Source organism: Panthera pardus, unplaced genomic scaffold, assembly GCF_024362965.1.
Source record: "Panthera pardus isolate Hobbes unplaced genomic scaffold, ASM2436296v1 HiC_scaffold_8, whole genome shotgun sequence".
Classification (NCBI taxonomy): domain Eukaryota; kingdom Metazoa; phylum Chordata; class Mammalia; order Carnivora; family Felidae; genus Panthera; species Panthera pardus.
This window is the reverse complement of record NW_026527013.1, coordinates 153,332,153-153,358,473: the sequence shown is the minus strand read 5'-3', so window position 1 is coordinate 153,358,473 and position 26,321 is coordinate 153,332,153. Positions and strand designations below refer to the sequence as shown.

The 26,321-nt window shown below is 36.9% G+C and overlaps 1 protein-coding gene across 6 annotated transcripts in view; it reads right to left on the bottom strand.

Moving 5' to 3' along the window:
- UBN2 (ubinuclein 2) overlaps window positions 1–26,321 on the bottom strand; it is an 86,789-nt gene that overhangs the window by 35,268 nt on the left and 25,200 nt on the right. For 3 of the 6 annotated variants that reach the window (XM_019452913.2, XM_019452909.2, XM_019452908.2), the window contains exons 3-12: window positions 24,215–24,316; window positions 20,371–20,508; window positions 19,660–19,763; window positions 17,186–17,675; window positions 12,402–12,472; window positions 7,142–7,271; window positions 3,990–4,108; window positions 3,370–3,483; window positions 2,641–2,784; window positions 1,861–1,911 (exon numbers count right to left, since the gene is read on the bottom strand). In XM_019452913.2, the coding sequence (XP_019308458.2) occupies window positions 1,861–1,911; window positions 2,641–2,784; window positions 3,370–3,483; window positions 3,990–4,108; window positions 7,142–7,271; window positions 12,402–12,472; window positions 17,186–17,675; window positions 19,660–19,763; window positions 20,371–20,508; window positions 24,215–24,316 (1,463 nt within the window). The remainder of the gene's footprint in view (window positions 1–1,860; window positions 1,912–2,640; window positions 2,785–3,369; window positions 3,484–3,989; window positions 4,109–7,141; window positions 7,272–12,401; window positions 12,473–17,185; window positions 17,676–19,659; window positions 19,764–20,370; window positions 20,509–24,214; window positions 24,317–26,321) is intronic. The other 3 variants (XM_019452910.2, XM_019452911.2, XM_019452912.2) reach the window with 2 other exon arrangements.

Below are 26,321 nucleotides of genomic sequence, written 5' to 3'. Positions count from 1 at the left end.
TTAACTGGAAGAAAGGCTGAACCATTAGCAAAATATGAACGGTAGATGATAAAAGGTTTTAAAAATTAAATGTAAATAATCAAAATAAAATTAAAAAAATAACTGAAGATAGGGTAACAAAGCTGCCTGAGAAGACCCACTTCAAAGAACTGGTAAGAATTAATAATTATTTATAAGAAAACAGATCTTCAAGAAACCTCAAGCTCAAATTAAACCATAATTTGAGAAGAACCAATGCCAAGAACTTGTAAATAAGGTATTATTAAAAAAAATAAAATTCTTTTAAAGAAAATTATTTTAATATGAGAATTCAAATAAAAAATGTCAAAATGACATGAGGACAAAAGGCAAGTAAAATACCATGCAACCCTGGAAACTTTGGGAACCAGTGTGAAAAAGTTTGAAGACAAAAATCTCATGTGTTCCATAAGAGGAGAAAGTACCCAAATGTCTGTTGAATAACTAAAGGGTTAACAAGCTAAAATACCTCACACTGAGTATTTCTACTTCACTAAATTGAAATGTCATCCATTAAATTAACCAATATCTTGATTAAAACTGCCAATCTACAACTTCATTAAGGCGACAGTAATTTTCCAAGTTTTTTTGATAAAGACCATTGGGGCAAAAGATATCAGGCCCACGCATCCTATAGATTTGTACTTTCTGATACAAAGCAAAACAAGACAAAACAAAACACAAGTTAGTCATAATAATAAAGCCACCTAAAAAACTGAAGAGAGGGTCTATGTAAATATATGCTTTAGATTTAAAGGGATGAATTATTTATACCTGAATTGTAACACATTTGTGATTTTAGAACTATAGGGAAATTAAAGGCCAGAAATATTATCGACACCAATACATACACACACATATATATATACCCCCCACCCCAGGATAATTAAACCACCAGTAACAAAGTAAACCTATGTGTATGAAACCAAACTTATCCCAAATTTATACTCCATAAACAAGAATAGCAAGAACCAAAAACCACAATCAACCCAACATAACTCTGATAGTATACTAACAAAGTGTCCTTCCTAAGAGTTGTAAAAAATTCCATTATAATTGTACACAAGGAAATGGGGAGTTTTGTAATGTTACCCGGTTGTTAACCAGACCTCTTAGAATATTGAATTACAGTGGTCTGTAAATTCTCAGTGACTTGCTAATTGTATATTTTATTACCTCTTACTATTACACTTCTATGGTGCAGAGAAATAGCCCTAAGTTGTAGGTAAATATAAAATTCTTGTTGAGTCAACCAGTATTCACCCAAAAATATAACCACAAAAAACCCAGCTTTTTACTACTGCCTACTAGGATCAGAGACTTTTCTTTAGTAATCATACCACTAGGGAAATACCCAGTTTTGAACAGAAGGGAAGGGCATGAAAAATAGATTAATTTTGTAGAATGAAGCACTCTGCAAGGCAAGGCAGGGTAGGTATGTGTAAGAAACTGTCTTCGAAGGCACAAAGCTACAGGTTAGCTATGCTGATCATCATTAAGAGGGAAAGAAAAAAGACACAAAATAACTGGAGGGAAGAAGGCCCAGGAACAAAGGAAACCATCAGAGGCTTCCTGTCTACACGGCTCCTAGCCGCCAGATCTCAGGCCAGCACAGATTCAGGTGTTTAGAGACTAGCCTGAGAACTATTAAACAGATAAATGTGGTCTCAGGTCAACAGAAAAATGATTCTTTTTGAAAAAAAGGCAGTAGTAAAATGGAGATCGTCTAAATGTACATTTAAGTACTATGTTGCCTAGCATTTAATAAATAGTACTTTTGTTTACTAAAGCACATAATGTGAGTAAAAACAAATGAAGAACTATGGAGTCTGTTTTACTCACGGAGCAGAAGTAAGATGATTATGTACACTCCGACTTTCCTTAAAAAGCATTCTGCAAAAGTTAAAAGGACACAATTATTTTTGTGTAACAGATAATGATAACCACTTTCTCATTTTACTCACATGGTTTTCAACAGTCTATTACTTGCTTATTTATCAAATGGAAGTTATAATGGCACAGAGTAAATTCAGTAATCTGTCTTACAGGGAGTTTTACAGAAGATTTATTTACTTAAATCTTTTAACAGATCAAAAGATGTTTTCTGTTGATTTAACTGGTTGCGACAGCTGCCTATCTTAACATTCTTAACGCTTTATGGTTTAAATTGGACGACTATGCATTTTTGAGACACCACTCTACATTGACTATTGACAACAGAACCCAAGGTTGTGTGTCTCTATTTCTACACTCTCAATTTTGTATTCAGCTCTAGGCTTATCTTCATGATACCTATGTGAAGTCCCCTCCCAAAGTTTATAGCCATCTACCTCTCCACCCATTTTCTCTATTAGCAAAGTCAGGTGCAAAAAAAGAGAAAGTGGTTGGCAAAAAAGTCACCTTTATGTGTATCTCTGTATCTCTACGTCCCTGTGACTAACCATTTTGTCTTTTCAGTGCCTGAAGTTTTCAAAGCAGAGATCATCTGAGAGGACTATAGAGAACGCTAAACACACTAGGTTCTTAGCAAAATGAATGTCACATATCTGTCTCTATACATGTATCTTTAAACACAGCAACAATAAGAAAGTAAAATGAAATCTAGGATGTCATATTTCTTACCTTGCCTGCATCCAGCCCTTAGGCCACAATGGTTTCACCTCTGTCTCCATAAAGGATTTAAGATAATCCTCAGCGGACTGGCTTTTATTTGGCTCTAACTCATAGCATCCCAATTTGATCTCAACAAGGTTACATAACAAAGTTCTAAACAGATTAAAAATATATATTTATATATAAATCTGACTGCAAAATTGTGGAAAAGTAAGTTTGAAACAGATTTTTTTTAAGCACATAAATCTGACAGCAATAATAAAGAATATTATCTCAAGAATTCAGATGACATGAAGATAAATAATTTCTAACACACATCACTCATTGCACTACAGCCAAATCCCCAATATGAAACAATTTCCTTTGATACCTTTCATCTAGGCACCAAAGACTGAAAGGGATAGTCCTGCAACCAAACCCTCTATTTGGGGTACAGAAATATTGGTCAAAAAAGATGACTGATTACAGATGTACACAGAGTACTTCACCTTCTGAAGCCAATATGACTGACTTAATAATTAGAAGATTAGTTTATAGAAAGTAGCATATGAAAATAAAAGTGAGAGCACTCTAAAGATACCAGGACCAAATCAAACTTCTCTTGAATAAATTTTTCCTACACACCAATTTTTGGTTGCTGCCAATCTACTCTTCCATTTACTATATATTCTTTTTATTAGAAACCTTAGTTCCGCATTGTCCATTTGGTTAAAAGTGAAGGCTTTGGTTAAATTTTACCTGATGGTGTCATTCCAGTGGAATTTCTTTCTTGGTCCTATGACACGCTTCCCCGGTTTCTCATCATCATCTTCCTCGGATCCATTTTTCTCTCGTTCTTCGTCTGTCTGCAACCTAAAAATGAAAAAGATTTTATGAAGCCAAGTTCTAACCCAACAGTGCCTATGATATGCTCCAGAGACACCTGTTAAATTGCTTAACTGAATGTTAACTCAAAAGGCAGAGTAAATAATCTACCTTTATACATAATATTTTGAAGAGCATCATAAAGTAGTTTGGTAAATTAGGTCTTCAAGCTGTGTCATTTAAGGGCATGATTACTTATCTTTGAGTTCAGAAAATACTGACTTCAGCCAGTTAAATTGGGTGACATGGGAAATACCTGACCAGTGCCAGCTCTTGCTTTCATCACACCCATCCACTAAATCAACAGAACTTTTGCTTTTGACATCAAAGCAACTGAATGGGAAGTGTTGTGTCATTTAGAAAATATTCAATTATACTGTTTCAGTGGCATATGTGGATTTCTATTTGGTGATAAAGTCCACATAAGACCAATCCCTAAGAGCTAAAAATATTTCTCAAATGCAAAAGCCAGTCCAAACAGAAGAGGTACATACTTGGCACACTTAGCTTGACTGCGAGCTTGGCAGTCCTCCTGGTATTTAAATAGCTGTTCAGGCATGACATTGCTAACAGCCAGTTTCAGTTTTTGCAGAGGTTCTCTTAAACGATCATCCTGAGGGGAAAAAAAAATACTACAAGTTTTTTTAAATACATTTACAAAAAATTATTTTGCAAGCAGATTCTCAAAAGACACTAATTATAGATTTAAAATGTAAGCATATTTAAATATGGACATTTCTTCTACAACACTCAGTCTTCAGGAGGCACACTGGATATAAAATTAGAATGACCATACTTCCCAGGCAGCCAACGAGAATCCTAGTTTGTGCCTGGTAATTACCCCAGCATAATTAATAGTGTTCCTTACACTTGTTTCTTTTAAAAAAATGTTTTATTCGAGTAGAGTTGACACATAATGTATTCCTTTACATTCTTAAAAATGCCCCACGTTTGGCCAAGAAATTATACGGACACTTCAAATGTCATAAAAAATTAAGTAAAGAACAAAATCTACACTATGCAGACTACTACCGGTTGATCCCCATTTTGATGGGGTACCATGAGAGGAGATACTGCTTTGCAACACTAGAACACATAATTTGGTTTGGGTGACAACCGACTGGATGTTGGCATCCTGTTCTTTCGTTTATTGTTACCAATTGTGACTTACGCTGCAAGCAAAGTTACACGATCAAGGTCAAAGAGAAAGAGGGAACTGGAAGACTCTTACTGTTTTCATGCATACCAGTTAACAAACATTACTGCACACATTACAGTGCCTGCTACAAAATCCTATTAAAAGAAATGTGAACGTCCGGCATCAGGGTTCCTAGGTGATCACTTCCTAATTCTGTAGCTGCGACTATCTGCCTGGGAACAACCCACCTATCCATCAGCAGTAAAACAGACACAATAACTGGGATGTATTAACAGAATGGAGCGGTGTACACACTGTAGAGCAGTACAACTGGAGTCCTCCACAGGTAAAGACATAGCTAAATCTGAGGTACATAATTGTTCAGTGTAAAAAAGCAAGCTGCAGAGGAAAAGTATGGAGACAGGATGACTCCATTCATACGGAGCTCAAAAACATGCAAAATCAAATAATATAGTATTTAGGGATTAAAAGTATATATGACGGGGAGCCTGGGTGACTCAGTCAGGTGAGTGTCCAACTTCAGCTCAGGTCATGATCTCACAGACAGTGGGTTCAAGCTCCGCATCGGGCTCTGCGCTGACAGCTCGGAGCCTTGAGCCTGCTTCCGATTCTGTGTCTCCCTCTCTCTCTGCCCCTTCCCCACTCATGCTCTGTCTCTCTCTCTCAAAAAATTAACATTAAAATAAATAAATAAATAAAGTATACATGATAAAACCACATGAAGAAAATCAAAGGTTAAGATAGATGTCTTCTTCCACAGGAAGAACAGGAATATTAAATAACTTCAAACATCAAATCTGAAATGCCCCTTAGAAAATATTTTATAATGTATGAAAAGTTGTTCTCCTGCCTCTAATTCCTTTTTTTACTGGTACCCATGTCTGTCACCTGAATGTATGGCAGTGAGCTCTAGCAGTCAATGTCTGAAGGAGCCAGGCAAAAAAAAAAAAGGAGCCAGGTCACACAAAATCTGTGACCTCGAGTAAATTTCATTTGTTGATTACTCTGCTTTACGTTGAGGAAGAACTTACAGTTTCTGAATTCAAAAGAGTTATTTTATTAACAGAAGTATAATACCTACAATAAAGAATTCTATGCCAATCAGCTCTTAATACTAGTGGTCCTGGGCACCATGTTCATTCCCCCATCAGCTATGGAGGCCCTTGGCTAGCCATGTTGTGCTGTGTGACTCCCAACCTCTGGCCAGAAAAGTTTAGGTTGACCCAACATAGTATAATCAGATTTCCTGATCCAAAAACTTGGATTGGGATGAGAGGGTTGAGTCAGTCTCTGTGTGTGGCCTTTCTATAATATAAAACCTTGAGAATGAAGTAATCTTATTTTCAGATGCACATAAAAGGATAAAAATAAGACACAGGGAGAGAAAAACAAGAGCTAATCCAAATTATCAGTTCCCATCCCTTTCTGGTTGTTTTTTTGTTTTCTTTTGTTTTGTTTTTGAGAGAGAGAGAAAGAGAGAGTGCGTGTGCACATGAGCAGAGGAGGGGGAAAGAGAGAGGAGGACATAGGATCCAAAGCAGGCTCCGCGCTGACAGCAGAGAGCCCGATGTGGGGTTCAAACTCACGAACTGTGAGATCGTGGCCTGAGCCGAAGTCAGATGTTCAACTGACTGAGCGACCCACGTGCCCCTTGTATGTACTTTTAATTCCATCAAATACCTTTATTAATAGAAAAAAAAAATGTCCTTTCTTGTCTTAAACTGCATTATTTCCTATTACTTGCAAGTTATAAATATTTAAAAAATAAATAATCAAATAAATCATAAGGGAAAAATCATCAGGCAGTGAAGGTACTGAAAACCACCTTATATGGAAGTGAAGGAGGGGACATAATACAAGCTTTCAAAAACATGAAAGCCATGAAGGTGACAAATAATTAGGTTTATGAATGGACTCAAAGGCAGAATCAGGACCAACAGGGTGGAAAGCACCTGGATATGTCTCAGTGCACAGAAGAACTTTCTGATATAATGAAATAAGTTTCTGACCCTGGAAGCATTCAAACTTAGATAATTACTTGGTGGTGTGTTAGGGGAGAAGAATCTAGCAAAATATGGATGATTACACACAAAAAAATCTCCAAGTTTACACGTAACCCTGTGATTCTTTCTCAGTTTTTGTAACGTAGGCATGAACAAATCTGTACAGATCCACTTCAGTAATAAGAAAACCGAGTTATAAATCTGTCAGATATTTGTTGAGGGCAAAGTTGTATCACCTGTGGAACTGACATTAATTTACCAGTCCAGGAATCTACGCCTTAGGAAACATTCTCGTCTAGCCTTTTCAACTGTTGAAAAGTAATTTTTTTCAAGAGATTCTCTATGCCTTTAATAACCTCCTATGGTTATTCAATACATACAATTAAGAGTATAAAGAAACTAATATGCAAAAGTCCCAAATAGAAACTAGTCTCTTTATAGGTTATAAAACTCCAGATACGGATATTATTGATCCTCTTCTTACCTGGACGTTGAGATGTAACTTCTTTAGACGTTTCACCAGTGTTTCTTTATTGCATGGCACAAAAGCTTCAAGATGGGAGTAGACACCACTACGAATGACAGGGCCTAGTTCCTGTAGCTGTAACTCAATGCTGAACAAAAACAACAACAAATAAATAGTACAGAATTTCTTTTAGGTACTAATACATAAGCAAGGAGGTAAAAGCAATGACTCTTCTCTCGTTTTATCTTTCCACGATTTCCTAGACAGTATTTTTCAAGGAAAAAAATATACAGAGAATTTATATAAACATAAGTAGTCTGGTGACTAATTTTTTGATGAACAGGGACAAAACCTACATTTTGGGGTAAAGCATAGGAACTCCATTATTAACCAAAACCCCATTTCCTCAAAGAGATAGATATTCACATCCCCTCTCCCCCAACCACAACTGCTAAGCTAGAGAGTCACATAGTTTCAATGAGTTCTTAGAATATTTTTTCCTTAGAGGTGTCTGAAAAAATTGCAGATCCAGAAGAGGTAAAGCTCTTCTGGCTACACATACAGACTGTTTTATCCATTTGTCTCCCTTATTATGCCTGCCTTGCACAAATTAGATACTTAATAGTTGGCTCAATTTATTCCAATTCTTCAGTTCCTGTTTCCATTTATAAATTAGTTTTTTAGATCAAAAATAAATTGTTAAATGGGTATTTAGCCTAATAGTTATTTAAAGAAGGGGGAAAAAAAAAAAAAAAGGAAAAGAGTTTTAACAGCCACCATATTCCCAGCTGGACAAGTCTACCAAGAAATAACGGAGGTTTCTCCCAAGATGGAAGACACTAAATCTGGCAGCTGCTATTGTAGGAAGATAGGAACAGATACTAATTTGAAGGCCAAGACTTAACTGGAGCTCTTGGCAACAAACTACATCCAAATCATCACATTCTATGATAGGACAACGTATAGATAGATTTAATAAATAATTCTCATAAACAGATTCAGTTAACAGCTTTTGGGGAAGAAACCCTGCCTGTCAAATATATCCATCACTTAGAAGATACACTGCAAGTTCAGAAACAATGAAATGTGGAAAACTATGCCCTTAGCATTGGCAAGAGAAAATGCTTGGTATTAAAGAAGTCAAATACAATATACAAATAGAAAAATGTTTAGGATCTATAAGAACCAGAAGGTCAAATGCACAGGATCATATGGGAAACAACCATTACTGTCATGGTTCTGTGTATAAACATTTGGTTAAATAAATTATGCGTGAAGCTTTATTAGAAGTCTAGACTCTGGGTAGGAGGCTTTCTATGCCTGCCCTGTTATTAAACGATAGTTGAGGCTGAAAATAAAATAGAAACTCCAAGTAGTAAGAGATTTCAATTAAGAATAGATTGACTCAGTGACATACTTAAAAAAATAAGTGGTTTCCAAAGAGGGCGAAACTCGAAAACAGAAGAACTGACTCCCTGCTGCTAAGCCAATACTAGGGAAAAATCAGAGAAGCATATTAACCCTTAAGGTTACAGACTATACTGGTCTATCACAAATATATACAAAATCCTACCTGACAGCAGTATATTTTAAACACACATCCCTCATACAGTTATTTATTTATTTTCCTAAGAATTACAATCTTCTAAGGTCTAAGAAGTATCTGTAGATGACTAAAAACACATGCCAATCAAAGTTTGAATTTCAGGTATTTTCACATTTCAGAAAAATAAAGGTTCTCCCAAAGCAATGAACTTTCCTGAGTCTGACCCCTTCTCTCTACCAGGTTTCTTGTCTTTTCTTTCCTTCTTTAAGTAAAGTCTGTCCCCAAAACAGATATCCATGCAAGAATGTTACAATGACTGGGTCTCAAACCTCTGATAATAAATTATAAGCACAAGATTACTACAGGCTCTAAATGGATAAAAATATACTGGGACCACCTGCTGATAATGCACTGGAGGACAAACACTGGATTTCCTGAGTATATAAGTTTGAAACCCACTTTTATATCCCCATCTGTATGTACAAGGCTCTCATTTGCCTCTGAAGAAGGCTCAAAGAAACACAACATAGGAATCCACAGCTGAAGCAATGGCCAACTTTATAAAAAAGATTCTTCTGGCTCAGGAATGCTTAGTCTTACCTATATTTTCACACAAAATTCTAGAAATACAATCATTTCACCATAATTGATACATAAATAAATCTTCCCATCCCATCAACTCCCTCTTTTTAATAACTGTTTTTTAAGTAAGCTTTACACCCAATGTGGGGCTTGGAATCTTGACCCCAAGACCAAGTCACATGCTCTATCAACTGAGCCAGCCAGGCACCCTTCTCCCTCTTTTTAAAAAACAGAATACAGGGGCTCCTGGGTGGCTCGGTCAGTTAAGCGTCCAACTTTGGCTCAGGTCATGATCTCGCGGTTCCTGAGTTCAAGCTCCATGACGACGTCTCTGCAACAGCATGGAGCCTGCTTTGGATCCTCTGTTTTCCTCCCCGTCTCTGCACCTCCCCGGCTCATGCTCTCTCTCAAAAATAAACATTAAAAAAAACCCAACAAAACAGAATACATATCTTAGTCAATCAGTTTAAAAACACTAGTAAAAGAAAACCTAAGTCCAAATAAATTCGGAATCTAGTAAATTTCTTTTTTTCTTTTAATTTTTTACTGTTCATTTATTTTTGAGAGAGAGAGAAAGAGCACACGAGCAGGGGAGGGACAGAGAGAGCGGGAGACACACAATCTGAAGCAGGCTCTAGGCTCTGAGCTGTCAGCACAGAGCCCAATGCGGGGCTCGAACTCACGAACCATGAGATCGTGTGACCTGGGCCAAAGTCAGACGCTTAACCGACTGAGCTACCCAGGAGCCCCCGGAATCTAGTAAATTTCTTGAATTTTTTCTCAAATATTTCAGATACCCTACCGATACTATCCATATAACAGAACCACTGAAACTAGTAACTGAAGAAAGACTTAGGGAGCAGTAACCCAAACTCAAAATCGAAAATTTATTTTATAGCAAGAATTCAAAAGATCCCTCCTTCCCTGAATGACTTTATTCAGATGGGCTGGTTCTAGTGTTACCTCAAGAACGCCTGGTGTGGCATAGGTTAAAGATGTGGTTCCAAGTTCGTTTTTCCAAACGCAAAGTAATCCCTCAAGAGAGTTAAGGAAAGCTGTGGCAGAGGATCAACCCCCTCACTTTGGTAACCTTCCTTTATGTCAGAGAGGGTGAGACAGACAGGCCGACTGATAAGTCTCTTCATACTGAGATTCAAAAGTCAATACTCATTCATGAGCTCCTTAAAGGAGCGTCTAACAATGAGGTGGCAGACAACAGGGCTCACTGCAAGTGTCCACTGGGATTGGTAGTGCCTTCCCAGAGCATCTGTTGAACAGAACTCAGGTTGGATTGAGATCACAGGCAAAGAGCATTAAGATTTTGTTAGCAATGTCTGCTTGAGGTAAAGGAGGAAATGGGGAGGATCAAGTCGGCATGCTGTATATTTACTGATCCAAGTCAAACTCAATTAGGCAAAAAGAAAAAGCGTTCCCTATTCCAATAAACTTACCTCCCTTTCTCCCCATCATAAAGAAGCAATGGTGAGGCAGAGCCAATACATGTGAATCATTTCATGGGAATTTACTACTCAAAATAATCACATGCCATATGCCCTTAGAAGATCAACTCTGTCCAAAGAAATCAGGGATATTTAGAAAAGTGGGAACAGAGGCCAGGGGGCATAAATAAGTGACTAAAAGGGAAAAAAAAATAAACTCTGAGCACTAGGGCTTGTAGAACTGGAGGCACACTCTGTGAAATAAAAATAGGGCTCCAAAAAAATTAGAGGATTTAAGACAGACATGGAGAGATTAAGGAGTCTGCTGGGGGTGGTGGGGGCATCTGGCTGGCTCAGTGGGTAGAGCATGCGACTCTTGATCTTGGGGTCGTGAGTTTGACCCCCACATTGGGTGCAGAGATTACTTAAAAAAAGAAAGAAAGAGCAAGAAAGAGAGAAGCCTGTTAATGGAATGTTGATACTCTGCTTATTTGAGATGTCAGGTCCCAAGGATGGTCCTTTGTTTCTCTCAGGAGAGAAAAAGAGGGTCCCTCTTACAGAAGAGTAAAATAAAAAACAATGGTCTCAGTCACAGGAAAAGGACCTGCTCTAGTAAACTTAGGGCTCTCAAGTGGCAAGAAAAAGAAGAGCTAGTCAGATTCCTGACTGTGGAATCTGGGACAGCTCTGATGAGTAATGGTTACACTCTTCATTGAATCTGGGGTGAAAAGGGAGCCAGGTAAAAGGATCTGGCACAGACAGGAAACATTTGCCTTGCTTCCAGGCAGACAGAATCAGTCTGAAAATCCCTGGCTAAAATGAAGAACAGGAACAAGAAATTCCTGTCACCATACTGGTGGCATACTAGGTTTAGGTGTTTCATGGGTCCATGGGGGACCAGAAAGATCTTTTAAGTATTCCAGAGAAAAGAGAGATTGTACTTAATTAAAAACAGTTATCAAAACAAACCAATCCATCATCTTTTATATGAGAAACTACCTTCATTGTATATTTAAAAGACAAGCCTCACACAAAGTAGTGGAAACACTCCTTGTTTCTTTGTATATAACACTACTGAACCACTAAGAGCAGGCATACATCATTTTCGTGAAAGAGGAGTAACGTGTGCTGTTTTCTCCAGGATTGTTTTTTTGCCCAGTTCTGCTTGCAGCAATCAATTACACACTCAAATGCTATAACCGATGGTCAGAATTCACAAGCCGTTAGGTTTATAAGGACAGCTTAGTTGGCCACAAACTTAGAACGTGCAGCTTTGTTAATATCAAACTCCAGCTGAGAGTAAAAACTGTCACTAATTTAAATACAATCTGTATCATATGTCGGCCTTCAGCCTCCCCCTCCCTCTCTTTCTTTTCTCTTCTCCACACTGCCTCTCCCCTACCTCACAACCAGAATTTCTTTTTTAAACCATACTTTCCATTTGTCTCCAAATGTTTGTCTACAACCTTGCTAGATACCAATGGAATTATTTTTCCCAAGTCTGAATGAAAATAGAAGGAAAATACACCAAAATTAATATGACCACTCAGAGCTGTTCCAGAAAGACACTTTCATAGAAAGTGACAAAAAAATACATTTAAATCTAAAATAGTATTCAACCTGTAAAGTTGTAATCAACTATAGTTTTAAATGAGTTCTTAAAGTTTAAATAATTTTTTAGGTTTTTTAATCAAAGAAGAGAATTACTTACTCCAGAAGAATATTATTCATATCCTGTGTAAAGAATTTTTTCCTTCCTTCTTCATCAAAAAGTTTGGCAGCCTAGAGAAACATAGGATTGTCAATACCGCTTTCAACACATTATTTGTTTCCATATCTATTTAGGAAAGAATAAGCTTCTAAAGGGTGAGGCTACTGTGATTTACTTCCCTTTGGATCATCCATACTCAGTTTAGTACCTGACATGAGTAGGCAATTACAGAGTGTTGAAACAAATTTAGCATATATACCACTGTTTTCTATTATATCTGTACTTAATTTTTCTCAATCTTTATAAATTAACAAAATTATACATACAAGACTTAAAAAAAATTTTTTTTTGTTTCAATTTTGAGAGAGAGAGAGACAGGGAGACAGAGCATGAGCAGAAGAGGGGCAGACACAGAATCCGAAGGAGGCTCCAGGCTCTGAGCTGTCAGCATGGAGCCCTATGCAGGGCTCGAACCCATGAACCGTGAGATCATGACCTGAGCTGAAGTCAGATGCTCAACTGACTGAGCCACCCAGGCATCCCAAACACAAGATTTTTTTGTGCTTTGAGTATCTTGTGCATTTTGACGATCCATTGCTTTATTAATCACTGCTATGATCTCCAACATAACAGAAAGCAGATGGCTCACTTTCTACAGACACTGTCTACAGAAGATCTGTCTGATATCCTCTATTTTACACACATTATCATGTTTAATCCTCATAACAGCCAATGACATTGGTATGACAGCCCCCATTATACAAACAAGGAACCTAAATCTGTCAGAGGGTTACATGGCATGCCCCCAATCACACTACTTTTTTTTTTTTTAATCCTGCCTCCTTCTCCCTCCCAAATCACACTGCTTAATAAGTGGTGGACCCAGGACTCAGACCACAAGCCCTCTGATTTCAATTGTGCAACATGACCATGCTGTACAAAGATACTCAGCTAACTGCAGTCAGTCTAGGTTCTACCTAATTACTAATAACAAAAAAATTTAGCCAAGATTATTATCAAGGGAGAAGCAAATATTAATGCCATGAGCTTAAGAATAATATTTTCATCATTATTGTCACCTTAACCAGGTGCCCAGAAACCAAGGGTACAAACCAAGACACTCTACCATAAGCAAAATTTACTGGGAAAATCACAAAGGATGTAGTTGAGATCCATGAGATGGAAAACATCGAGAAATCTGATCTAATAATCTGAGCAAGCCATATGCTGACCACGTCAACCCATCAAGTTATTTGACAGTTTTACATGTAATAAATAGAAGAAAATTTCTAAGACGTGCCTTAGTACTTATTAGAAAGAATGAAAACTGCGTATATGCAGCGGGCAGAAATACACGAAAGCTATAAGGAAAACTAAATGTCAAGAAAGAGAATCAAAAAAAGTCAAGAAGGTGAACAGTGGAAGAATATTACAAAGTAAGAAAAGAGTCATGAGAAGCAACTCCTTATCATACAGACATAAGCATATAAGCCAAGGATGAAATCTCACCTCCTAAAGAAAAAATACCATCTCATATTTCTTTTTTTTTAAGTTTATTTATTTACTTTTAGAGAGAGAAAGCATGCACGAGCGGGGGAGGGGCAGATAGAGAGAGAGAGAGAGAGAGAGAGAGAGAGAGAGAATCCCAAGTGGGCTCCGTGCTCTCAGTACAGAGCCCAGACACGCGGCTTGAACTCACGAACCGTGAGATCATGACCTGAGCCAAACTCGAGAGTCGGCTCTTTAACCAACTGAGCCACCCAAGCACCCCTCCATCTCCTATTTCAAAGAAAAAATAGAAGTCACAGATACCAGTAAGTGAAATCAAACTTCTTATTGATAATTTCCTACCAATGGAACAGATACATTAACCCTGGCAGGGCTACCACAGAGACAGAGAATAATTTTTGGTATGGAAGACAATGCTTTTACAAGATCGTAACACACTTAATTACTAATCAGTTTTGTTTCTTAAGTGAGAATGAACGGCATATAACACAGAGGCACAGTGCCTGCTACGGAGCTCCATGGTTCTGCCTTCAAATCATGACTCAGACACTTAAAAATTATGTGGCCTTGAGCAAAGCATTTAAACCTTTTGAACCTTGGTTTCCTCGTCCATTAAACGGAAGAACACTACGTACGTCACTGGACTGTGGGAGGACTAGACTGCACAGTAGGTGAAGCACACTGAGCGCACTCACAGGGCTGCCTCCTGACTGGTAACTGCTCTGGGACACCCGGCAGTACCGTCCGTGCTCAGGACAGAGTACAAGTTTTGCTAAATGAACAGCAGCTATTATTATTAATTACATCTTGAAAAATGTGGATCGCATCACTAAGCACTTTTTCAAATTTAGAAGAAACTAAAGATTTTAGGAATGGGCAAAATGGCAGAGCAAAAAGCCCATACTTTGGATTGTAGTTAAATTTCTACCACTTACTACTTGTGTGGACCTGACCAAGCTATAACCTACCTCAAGCTTCTGAACCATAAAAAAGAAATAAGACCCATACTTCCTACACAGAGTAGCTAAAAAGGTTAAATAAAAAACCCATTTATTACCAAAACTATAGAAACTGTATACTTTTCAAAAAATAAGCACAGAAAATAGCAAAAGAATGAAAACAAAGGAGGAAGTAATAAAACAGAATAAAAAAGAAAATGACAAAGATCAATTACATAATTATAACAACTAGAAGAAGTTAAAATCATTTGTTACAGGAAAAAGACTCAAATGAGGTCCATAAACAGATTTCCATTTTTACGCTGCCTTATAAGAGAAAGAGCTAAAATAAAGAAAATCAAAGAGGTTGAAGGTAAATGATAAGAAAAGCTATACTATGTAAAAATAAAAAGTCCACAGTAAATCAGACAAAACTAAATTCAAGATGAAAGGCATTAATAGCACAAAAAGTCACCTCCAAATGATAATTATCACAAAAAAGATCTAGTCATCAAGAATTTTATGGGTCAAACCACACAGCATAGAAATAAACAAAGCAAAAACTATGGTACACACAAGCTATAACCTAAGAAACACTAGCAATAAGGGCGCCTGGGTGGCTTAGTTGGTTAAGTGTGAAATTTTCTCCCTCTCTCGCCTGGTCACGCTCTCTCTCTCAAAATAAATAAATAAACATTTTTAAAAAATTTTTAGAAAGAAATATTGGCAATGAGATACTTTAACACACTTCTCTAGGGGCGCCTGGGTGGCTCAGTGGGTTAAGCGTCTGACTTCAGCTCAGGTCATGATCTAGCAGTCCATGAGTTCAAACCCCGCGTCAGGCTCTGTGCTGACAGCTCAGAGCCTGGAGCCTGCTTTGAATTCTGTGTCTCCCTCTCTCTCTGCCCCTCCCCTGCTCATGCTCTGTCTCTCTCAGTCTCAAAAGTAAATAAAAACATTAAAAAAAAAGTTAAAAAAAAGTAACACACTTCTCTAAGTCTTGGACTAATGAAGTTCATTAAAATAAAATAAGGGTAACTAAATTAACAGGGAATTACAATTAAGTCACAAGTTTAGAAGAAATGCTAAAGAATAAAACAGAAAAAATAACAGAATTACTAAATAAAATCTGTGGGCCAGTTACTGAAAAAATTGGATAAATCTAATATTCCCCTAATCAGATATTTAAATTTTAGGAAAAGTTAAGAGAAATAAATACAATAAAAAGATTATTATGGGGGAGGGGCAGAGAGAGAGAGTTTAAATTTTAAAACATGACTTAAATTGGATTACACTAATCCTAGGAGAAAGAAGCAAGTTTTGAACAGTCCATACATTACAATCCCATTAATTATTTTTTATAATAATATAACGTTTGCAAATGCATGGATTAAAATCCAAAAAAATACATAGTTAATAGTGGTTACCTCTGTTGGGGGGTGGGGAATGAATGTCAGATTATGGGGAATCTTTCCATATGTATGAAATACATATTTGGTGTTTTGGGGTTTTAATTTATTTTTTTAGTAATCTCTACACCCAACACGGGGCTCAAACTCATGACTCCGAGATCAGGAGTTGCATGCTTTTCCGACTGAGCCAGTCAGGTGTTCCTGAAATATGTTTTGTATTGTGTGTTTTACCTTTGTAGTCAGGGAAAAAAGGGGACTAAAATATGGCATGGGCTCAAATATGGCACGGGTTCAAATCCTCCAGTAATCAAGAAGGGCATTTTAAGCTAGATTTGGCGTGTTATTTTTAGTCAAAATACTATCTGCTTGAGATTAACTGGGTAAGTGTGATGACATTTATCTGGATTTGCAGCTAGTTAAAGATTATGAATCCAAGCCAATCTAGAGACGTACCTGATGGGACATGCTAAAACCTCAGCTCTCAAGTACTAGTGGGAACAATGCATGCTTACTAAGGGTGCTGAGTAGCTACAAAGGACTAGTTGGAAAATCAACTATAAAAAAACCAGATGTCAATACAGTCTGGACCACGTTCAGGTACACTCCTGCAGTGTTACTATTTCCCCTACCTTCCCTCTGTTGTGTTTACATGATTTTCTTTTACAATAAAAATTATATTTATGAAAACTGTAAGGTGAAATGAAATAATAAAACAATCACCCATATCATGCTAGAACTATAGCTACACCTACTTCTACTTAAAATCAAAGGCCTATAAATATAGCCAATGCCTGAAAGGAAATACAGAAAATTAAAAATTGTTTATATGGGTGTTGGGATTGTGGGTTCGTATTTTTGCCTTATAAAAAGCATTTATTGTTATGTTTGTGTGGCAAATAAGAAACAAGGGAATCATTACACTTACTACACGGAGGTCTTCGATGCGTTTTTCAAGAAGGACAGGCAGACCCTCTGGGAGTGTAGGCACCACCTTGGGCATAACCTGAGAGGCATAGGTTGGCTGGGTGGTGTTTCCATTCTCTCCCCCTGACTCAGAGAGGGGGCTACCATCAGAAGCAGCATCCAGTAATCTGTCAAAGTCGAAATCATCTAGCATCTCTAGGGCATTTTCAGCTTCCCGAAACAGTTCGTGTTCATTTGTGCCAACAAAAATGGGGAGGTCCGGATCAGCAGTGTTCAGATTTAAGTCCGAGACATCACTTCCCAATGCTACGGCAGTGGAGGGGGTCTTATTCAGAGAGGACGTCGTTAAGTTCATTGGGACTTTGGGGTTAGGCTCCTTCTTCAATGCATCCTTCTCTTTCTGAAATTTTCGTATCATGGCAGCTAGAGAAAGAGAATCTTTATAACGTTTCTTCTTTTTTTCAGACTTGTGTGAATTTAGAGCCACAACTCTGTGAAGAAAAAAGGGATCAGTTAGGCTGTGTAGGATTTTACTTTAAAGCCCGTGTAAATAAGGAGGCACAGATAATCAAAATGGTCATTTGATGGGTGGGAAAGCAAATTTCTTCTTACATCATCCTTTTACAACAGCACCTTCATCATCATCTGGACTCACTTGGGAAAGGTCAAAAGGCAAATGGCCACCAGAGTGAAGAAAACAAAAGGACAAAAGTCAACAGAAAGAAACAAAACTGAAGGTAACTCAGGATTATTAAAGTCTATGAAGTCAAACTAACTACTCTTTTTGGAATGTTCACATTCTTTAGCACATCTATAAAGTAGTCACCTAAAGAATTAACCAAGTAAAGAAATGCACTTATGAGGTGTGTGGGTGGCTCAGTCGGTTGAGCATCTGACTCTTGATTTCACCTCAGGTCGTGATCTCAGAGTCGTGAGATCGAGCCCCGAGTGAGGCTCTGCGCTGGGCATGGAGCAAGCTTAAGATTCTCTCTCTCCCTCTCCCTATGCTCCTTCCCTGCTTGTGTGCAAGTGTGTATGTGCACATGCACGAGAGAGAGAGAGAGAGAGAGAGAGAGAGAGAGAGAGAGAGAGAAAGAAGAAAGAAAGAAGGAAGGAAGGAAGGAAGAAGAAAGAAAGAAAGAAAAAAGAAAGAGAGAAAGAAATGTACTTGAGAAAACAGAATTGCCTTATAAGCAACCAGAGAAGCTCACACAGTACACCTTCAAACTGGTACCCCAGGTGGTTTGTGCTACAAACTGCCAAAGAAATATAAAATCTTTCTAGACCCTATTCTGCCACTACCTTCTGATCATTTTCACCTTCCATTCTAGGAACAGCCATGTGAGGCAATCACATATGTGTGATTTTCTATGACAACTTTCTCCCTACAGGAACCATGGGGGAAAAGTGTCTCAGTGTAGTTAACACTTTTCTCTAGAAATCTTTTCTACATTCTATGGCATACACGCTTCTAGGTGCACTACAGAATCGAAACTATCACTTGTGCCTTGAGGGCAGGCCCGTGTTTTATCTACTGTTATATACTCCGAAACCAGAACAATGCTTAGTATATAAAAGGTATTTAATAAGTGTGTGTTGCATGAATAAGCTACAGATTTCAGAAAATAACATATCCATTAAAAGGCATTAAAGAAATTTACTTGTAAATAATGAGAATTTAAAACATGCATTAGTAATATATATATGTTTTTTCTTAATTAATGATTCAAGGTTCACTAAAATCTCATGCTTAGGAGAGAATAAATACCTCCCTACATCAAGCTTTTGAATACTGATAGCCCAAAGTTCAGATGCACCTCCCCTGGTGAGGAAGGGAAGAAAATCCAGCCTGTCACAGTTTCTGTCCCTTGGTTCTCCAAAAAAAGGCCATGGAAAAGTAAGACCAACTGGTAATTTTATGGACGCATGGTACAAACATTTCATTCTTATGACTTCAGTCTTTCGAGAAATTCTACTTGGTATTTAGAGGTGATATCATTACCTAAAGTCACAGGTGTTAAAGAAGAGCTAAATAAATGACTTTTTAAATACTAAAACAACTATAAATCATTCACACATAGACTACTGCCAGTCCTCAATCCCCAGGCATCTAATAAGTTTAGTTTTAGCACAAAAAGATGAAAACAACTTGCTCAACGTCTGTACCATCTTTTCAAACTGGTTCTTGTCGGTAAAAAATTTTAACGACCAAAATACTTAATGAACTAATTTGTAAATCTGATCTAAAACACCATGAGTCTCTAACATGACAAAGCCTTCTATTTTTTAATAAAAACTTATACTTAATACATATTAATATTATTAAAATGTAAGTTAATGGTCATTGACACTTTTAAATATAGTATTAAATTAGTCCCAGCTAAGCTGGGTTAATGAATGCTAAATAGATCTTTCCAAAAGGGCAGCTAGTCATGCTCTGACCCTAGTTCCCTTGGGATGTTTAATTTTACATACCCCAGTTGTTTGGGGACTTTTTTCCTTGGTTTCTTCTCCTTTTCCCCTTCCTCTTTCCTCTTCCGCTTCTTCATCTCAATATCATCTTCTTTTATTTTGGGAATCTGCAAATGATAAACAAAGTATCGCTTAACGGAGGATCAATGCTTTACTCGCTAGATTAGCGATCTAGCATCTAGGGCAGTGTTTTTTCTCAAAGTTCAGTGTGCATTAGAAGTGCTTGTTAAAAATGCAGACTCTTGGGGTCTATGAGCACTACCTGTTTTTGTTTTTGAGTACTGCCTAGTTTTTAACAAACATTTTGGTGATTCTGGCACAAGTCAGTCTTTGGATCACGCTTCAAGAAACACCTAAGGACACACTATTCACTTCCTCAAACTATATATATCTTAAATAGAATAAGCTGTCTCGGGAAAGCTAATGTCTACACCAAGTCTTAACCTACCCTAGAAACTTACCCTTATCCCCCAAACAGTAGATTATTTGACCACATATGGAGAGAGAAGTCTTAAAAGAAAATACAATTATACTATGATGTAAATATCAATTTTCCCTATATCTACATAGTTTTACTTCAAAGCAGGTAAATAACTACAGATTTATTAAACAATGGTTAGCATTTTACTTTTCCTCATATCCACAAGTAAATTCAAAAAGTATACCGTATTTATTGAACACTCTCATTACCATTGCAGTGTTGGATAAACTCACTTTGGGGGGCTTGTGCTTTTGGTTGTCTGTAATATCTTCTTCTTCAGTATCTGAAGCTTGGCGAAACTGCAGAGTGCCAGTGTTGATGTAAAAGCCTCCATATTTTGTTGTTAGAGAAGCAGGAACTAATTCGTCATACTATATTTAAAATAAAATGTTTCAGATATATCCCATTATTAATTCTACAAATACATCAAAGAAATCCAATCACTATGTCAGCATCCTTCCTTACATCCTAACTATAAAACTGACTGCAATGAGGATGTTTGTGGAATAAATTTAGAAAAAGTTAGTATCTAGGATAAAAATGAGCCCAGAGTACTCAGTATATATAAAGAAAGGAAATTCTGGAATAATGAAGCAAATCCTCAGTATATCCATCATCTGCTGAGAAAAATTTAAGGATCACTGCTACTATTCTTAATGACAAATTTTTTTTTCAAACCTTTATTTATTTTTTAGGTGATCTCTATGCCCATCGTGGGGCTCGAACTCGCCCCCAGAGATCAAGAGTCATATGCTCTACTGACTGAGCCAGGCAGGTGCCCCAAAGACAAATGATTCTGATGAGAAATTGAAACAAGTTAAAACAGATGACTAAACATACAGAAAAGGAATAAATTTCATTTCCTACCATATCAGTATATAATTTTATTCATAAGATTATAAATAACAAAGTTATTTCTTATGTCTTAGCTCTAAGCTTTTAAATGAAGAAAATTGTTTAAAAGTTTAAAACATAAAATAACATACGTGTTTAAAAACGCAACAGAAAAATAACTGCCCAGTTCAGTAAGCATACACTATAATGAGCCAGGTACTTTGCCTGGATCAAGAGCAAATTGTCTAAGTTAGATAGAAGGTCTGACCTAAAATAACACTTAAGCTGATGTCCTCTAAGCTTGGATTTTTAAAGTTTATCATTTCTCACCTGATGAAAATGGACAAAAGCAAACATTAAATGAGGGTCAATCTTAACCAAATGTTGGGAGTCCATAGTGGCTGAGAAAAAAGGAGCGAGTTACTTATCTAATAGAAGCAAGATACCTGCTACCTGAGGTCCCCAGAACTCTACTTTATAGGTTCTTCATATTTTATATTTTTAAGAAAGGCAGATTTTAAGCAGATCCTTTGCACTGGACAAGGAATATAGGGAATATACTAGTTACTGTAAGAACATTGAGGCTACATGCAAAAGTTTTTGCTTTTAACCTGTATCCTTTTAAATTAAATGGTAAATAGAAAAAGAATTTCCAGTTTAATCATACTGAGTCAAAAAAAGGAATGAATCCCTTTCCTGTTGCTGCAGTTGACGGGCTACTATAAAGATCTATGGGTAAGACCTTCGGAAAGGGTCCGGTACTATCTGTAAGCAAAGGAGTGAAGAGAAAGAATTAGAAGTGAAAAGACTTTGTAGTAATTATTTTGGAAATGTGTAACTGTGACAAACATTACTTTTTGCTTACACTGCTTTATAATTTACAATGCTTCTTCATATAAATTATTTCACTTGGCCCTCCTGATACCTTTGTGAGGCAAAAAAGGCATTTTATAAGTGAAAACCAAATTTAGAGAGGATAAGAACCCCCAGAGTAATTTTATAAGCTTATGGTAGAGGCTCTGGCTGTATCCCAAACCATCCACTACATCATGCAGTGGGAAACACATTCATCACCACGTTACATAGCAACATGGGTGTGTTCAACATCGGTCTGCTGCAGTGTTTCCTAAGCTCTCCCTATCGGAACACTCTCCAGGAGAACAAGCTCTTTATGCATATTTAATTTAGCCGTCCAAGTAGAATGTGTTAAGAGGCAATGGAACGCTGAACTTGAGAATCAGAAGGCCTGGATTTAGATCCTTTGCCAATGATTAGCAATTGTGAGCCAGAGGAAATCACTTAACATGGATATCTTGGGGTTGTCGAACAGTGACAACATCACTTACTTCACAACGTTCTAGTGAAATTTACAAGAGACAAACTAAATAAAAGTGTTATTCATGCCTGGTATTATTATTTATTAATAAATAAAGAAAAACATTTTCTTTCAGTCTTCACAAAACGTGGCAGCATAAGTGAGACTAAAAATAATCTTTAAAAGCATTTATTTTCAGGTATTTATAAGTGGTACATGATTCTGAAAATTAATTAGAACCAGATTATTTTCACTATCAAATAATTACAAACAGTGAAAGCTTACAATCAATGAAAAGAACAGAAAATCATTTGGTTGGATAATAATTGTCTTATGTCTGAATTATCTCATAAGAACCCAATAAGCTGTAAGAATAACAATACAAAATTATTTTGCGAGTCAATAAACAACCTGTAATCTAGTTCAATTTCCTCTTACTAAACAGGAACCTACCTTGTCCTCTAAATGTCAGCAACTAATAAAATAATTTTTGTTCAACAACTTTTACATACAAAACTTACCCTTATTTATTAAGGCAGTACTTTTCAAATTTTTTTCACCACAACCCAAGTGGGAAATATGTTACACATCAAATCCCAGTGTGTACACACACACATAAAAAAAACTCACATAATCTACTATGATTTACTATGATAGCTCCTATTCTATTCTACTTCACTTTTGTTAAAAATGCTGGCCACACTCTCTAAAGTGATATGTAATTCAATTATGGGTTGCAAAAGTCAGTATGAAAAACACCATATCCAAATATTCTGACTGTAGCAGAGAAAACTGAGCAATGCTAAAAGATTTGTCTAGAAATCTTTAGAAACCGAGTTGAGGCTAGAATCTAGGAATTTTGACTTGTATTTCAAATCAAGGTCAAGACTTTTAAAAACATCCCATGCCCTAATCTACAAAAAGGTTTGTCAACCTTTCTGGTAACAAGAAGGCTTCTCTACTCCAAAGGGCATTGTCAATATTTTACTCCTATAGAACAGGCTGCCTGGTATGGTAAACCAGTTTATGTCAGAACACTGAAACAACTCAGGGTATCCAGTATGCCTCCTGCTGGAAGTTCTATGATTCTCCTACCACTATATGCCTTATCATCATCTAGACAACCAAGCACTGTAGTCACAGGAAAAAGAAATACTAATTTGTGGGTAGTACTACAATGTTTACCTTGGTGTCCCTTTCTGTGTATTGTAAGTAATCACTGAACAATGCAGAGGATGCCATAAGTCCAGGGTTTGTTTAGATTTCTCCAGTGCACTGAGAAGAATGTAAGAACATACACCTTACCTACCCCCAAACACAATATGCCTGCATTTGTTTGCTATGTGATCAATGGATTGTTATAGTCCTTAAATGCTCTCCTAAATTCCTCTTCATTTTATAAAAGAAAGAAGATTCCAGGGAAAAAGCTGTAGGGCTTGGAACAAAACAGATAGGGTTTGATAAAGGCTGGCATTCAATCACCACCACTGTACTAAGGCTTGGCAGTAATAAAAAATGAAGCACATTTTAAAGTTGTCTGCCAGATTAACTTCAACCCAGTAGCTCCAATCTTCAAGTTCATATGGGTCTTATCTGGAAGCCATTTGAAATTACACCTGCCCAAGTCTGGGAATATCAATACAAATTCAAGATGTAAATACCCTTAATGAATAAACCCCACTGCTAGAAATTTATCCTGTACATACATTTGCACTCTCTAATTATCTTACATAGTTATTCAAGTACACAAAGATAAACGTACACAGATGCTCAGCTGCTCATAAGCACATAAAAAAGTAGAAACAATTTAGATGGACGTCAATAGGGGATTAGTTAGTAAAAACAAATACTGAACTATTTTAGTAACTTTATCCTTGACTTCTATCCCAAACAAAGAATTGCTGCTATATTAAAGATACATTACTCACAGCCTCTGAGTTATCAATAAATGGGTCTGTCTCATCATAGCCAAAGCCTATATCAATTAAATCTTGTAGCCGATCCTTCCGGTGTTTACGGGGTTTCCCACCCTGCAAAGAACAGATACGTTAGACTGATATCAGTACTCATGCGGTTTCCATAAACTTTAAAAGTACCTATCAGAAGAACTCTAAATAATTTCTGTAGATAATCCCCCCTCCAAGAAGTTGAATTGAAATCCCCCCCACCTTTGAATATAAGTTGTGCTGAGGGACTTGCTCCCAAAGAATAGAGTATGAAAGTGAGGAGACTAATTATAGTGAAAACCTGGCCAACATGACCTCGGCCAGGTGATCAAGTTCAACATCAACACGGTAAGTCATGTTGATAGCATGTACTCTTGATACGATATGATAAAAAATGGCACCTTTGTGGTCTTCTCTCAAAAGCCTATAATCCGAGCTATAGGTTCATCATGAGAAAAACAACAAACAAACTAAACCATGTCCCATTAAGGGATATTCTACAAATAACTAACCAGGATTCCTCAAACTATGAAGATAATTAAAAACAAGGGAAAATCTGAAAAACTGTCAGAGTTTAGATGAGTCTAAAGAGATGTAATGACTAAATGTGATGTAGTATCCTGTATGGGATCCAGGAACTAAAAAAGGGCACTAGGGGAAAACTAGTAAAATCTGAATAAAATGTGGAGTTTAATTAATAGTAATATACCAAAGTAGGTTTGTTAGCTGTAACAAATCTACTGTATAGATATCATCATTCATAATATGTCATAGGAGAGAGTGGGTGAGAAGTATATGGGAAGCCTCTATTATCTCTGCAACTTTTCTGTAAATCCAAACTATTCTTAAAATTATTTTTGTAAACACCACAGGATTATACACATCAGACATACAAGAAAATGAAACACGAGTGCATGCAAAAACCGGTGAGTGTGAATAAGGACTGAAGGCTAGTTAATTGTAGTGTGCCAATGTCAATCTTCTAGTCTTGATAACTCCAGTTATGTAAGATATTACCACTGGGAGAAACTGGGTGATTGGTACAAGGGACCTCTCTGTATTGTGTGTGCAACTTCATGTGAGTCTACAATCTCTTCAAATAAAAAGTATTTTAGGGACACCTGGCTGGCTCAGTCAGCAGAGTGAATGACTCTTGTTTGTTTGGGGTTTTTTGTTGTTGTTTTATTTGAGAGAGTAAGGGACAGAAGATCTGAAGCTAGCTCTGTCCTGACAACAGTGAGCCTGATGTGGGCTTTAACTCAAGAACCACGAGATCATGACCTGAGCCCAAGTCGGTTGCTCAACCAGCTGAGGCACCCAGGAGCCCAGAGCGTACGACTCTTGATCTCTGGATTGTGAGTTCGAGCCCTACGTTAGGTATAGAGATTACTTAAATAAACAAACAAACAAAAAAAGAAAACAAAACAAAAAAAAATTTTCTTAAAAGAAAAAAAATGTTTTTTTAAAGTAAAACAACAACAAAATAAAAAGAACCAGTTAGTATACATTCCATTATTCATGTCATACTTTCAGGAGGTTTTAAATGGTTGATTACAGTTATAAAGAAAACATTCTACGTCAGGTATAAATGGTACATGTACGGTAAATGGTATAGATAAGCTCGTTTTAAGGAGTTTAAGTGGACAGGAAACCTAATACTATTGTGGCACTGCTGAAACAAGTGTTTAGTTTAGTCTCCAAAACTCATTTTAGATATTCAACCATACTCACTCAAATTTAACTACTCTAAGTATCATCCTAACACCTCCATGACCCCTGATTTTTTTACTGAAGTGGGTCGTGAGTGAGAAGATGCTCAGAAAGAGGAGAGAAAACACTAAGTGGTAAGGATTCTGCCTAACATGCTACCACTGAGCCAGAGTAAGTCCAGCAGAAAGCACGGGATGCAAGACGTAAATCTCTTACTCGGTTTCAATTCTCAGTGAATAGCTCTCAATGGAAAGTGTGATTCTAACAGTGAAAGATGGATAAGTTTTGTGAAACACTGCCCTTAAACAAAAGCAAACTGCTCTATCTTATTTCCATGCAAAGAAATAATCCATTCCAGTGATTCAGGGAAAAAATGGTT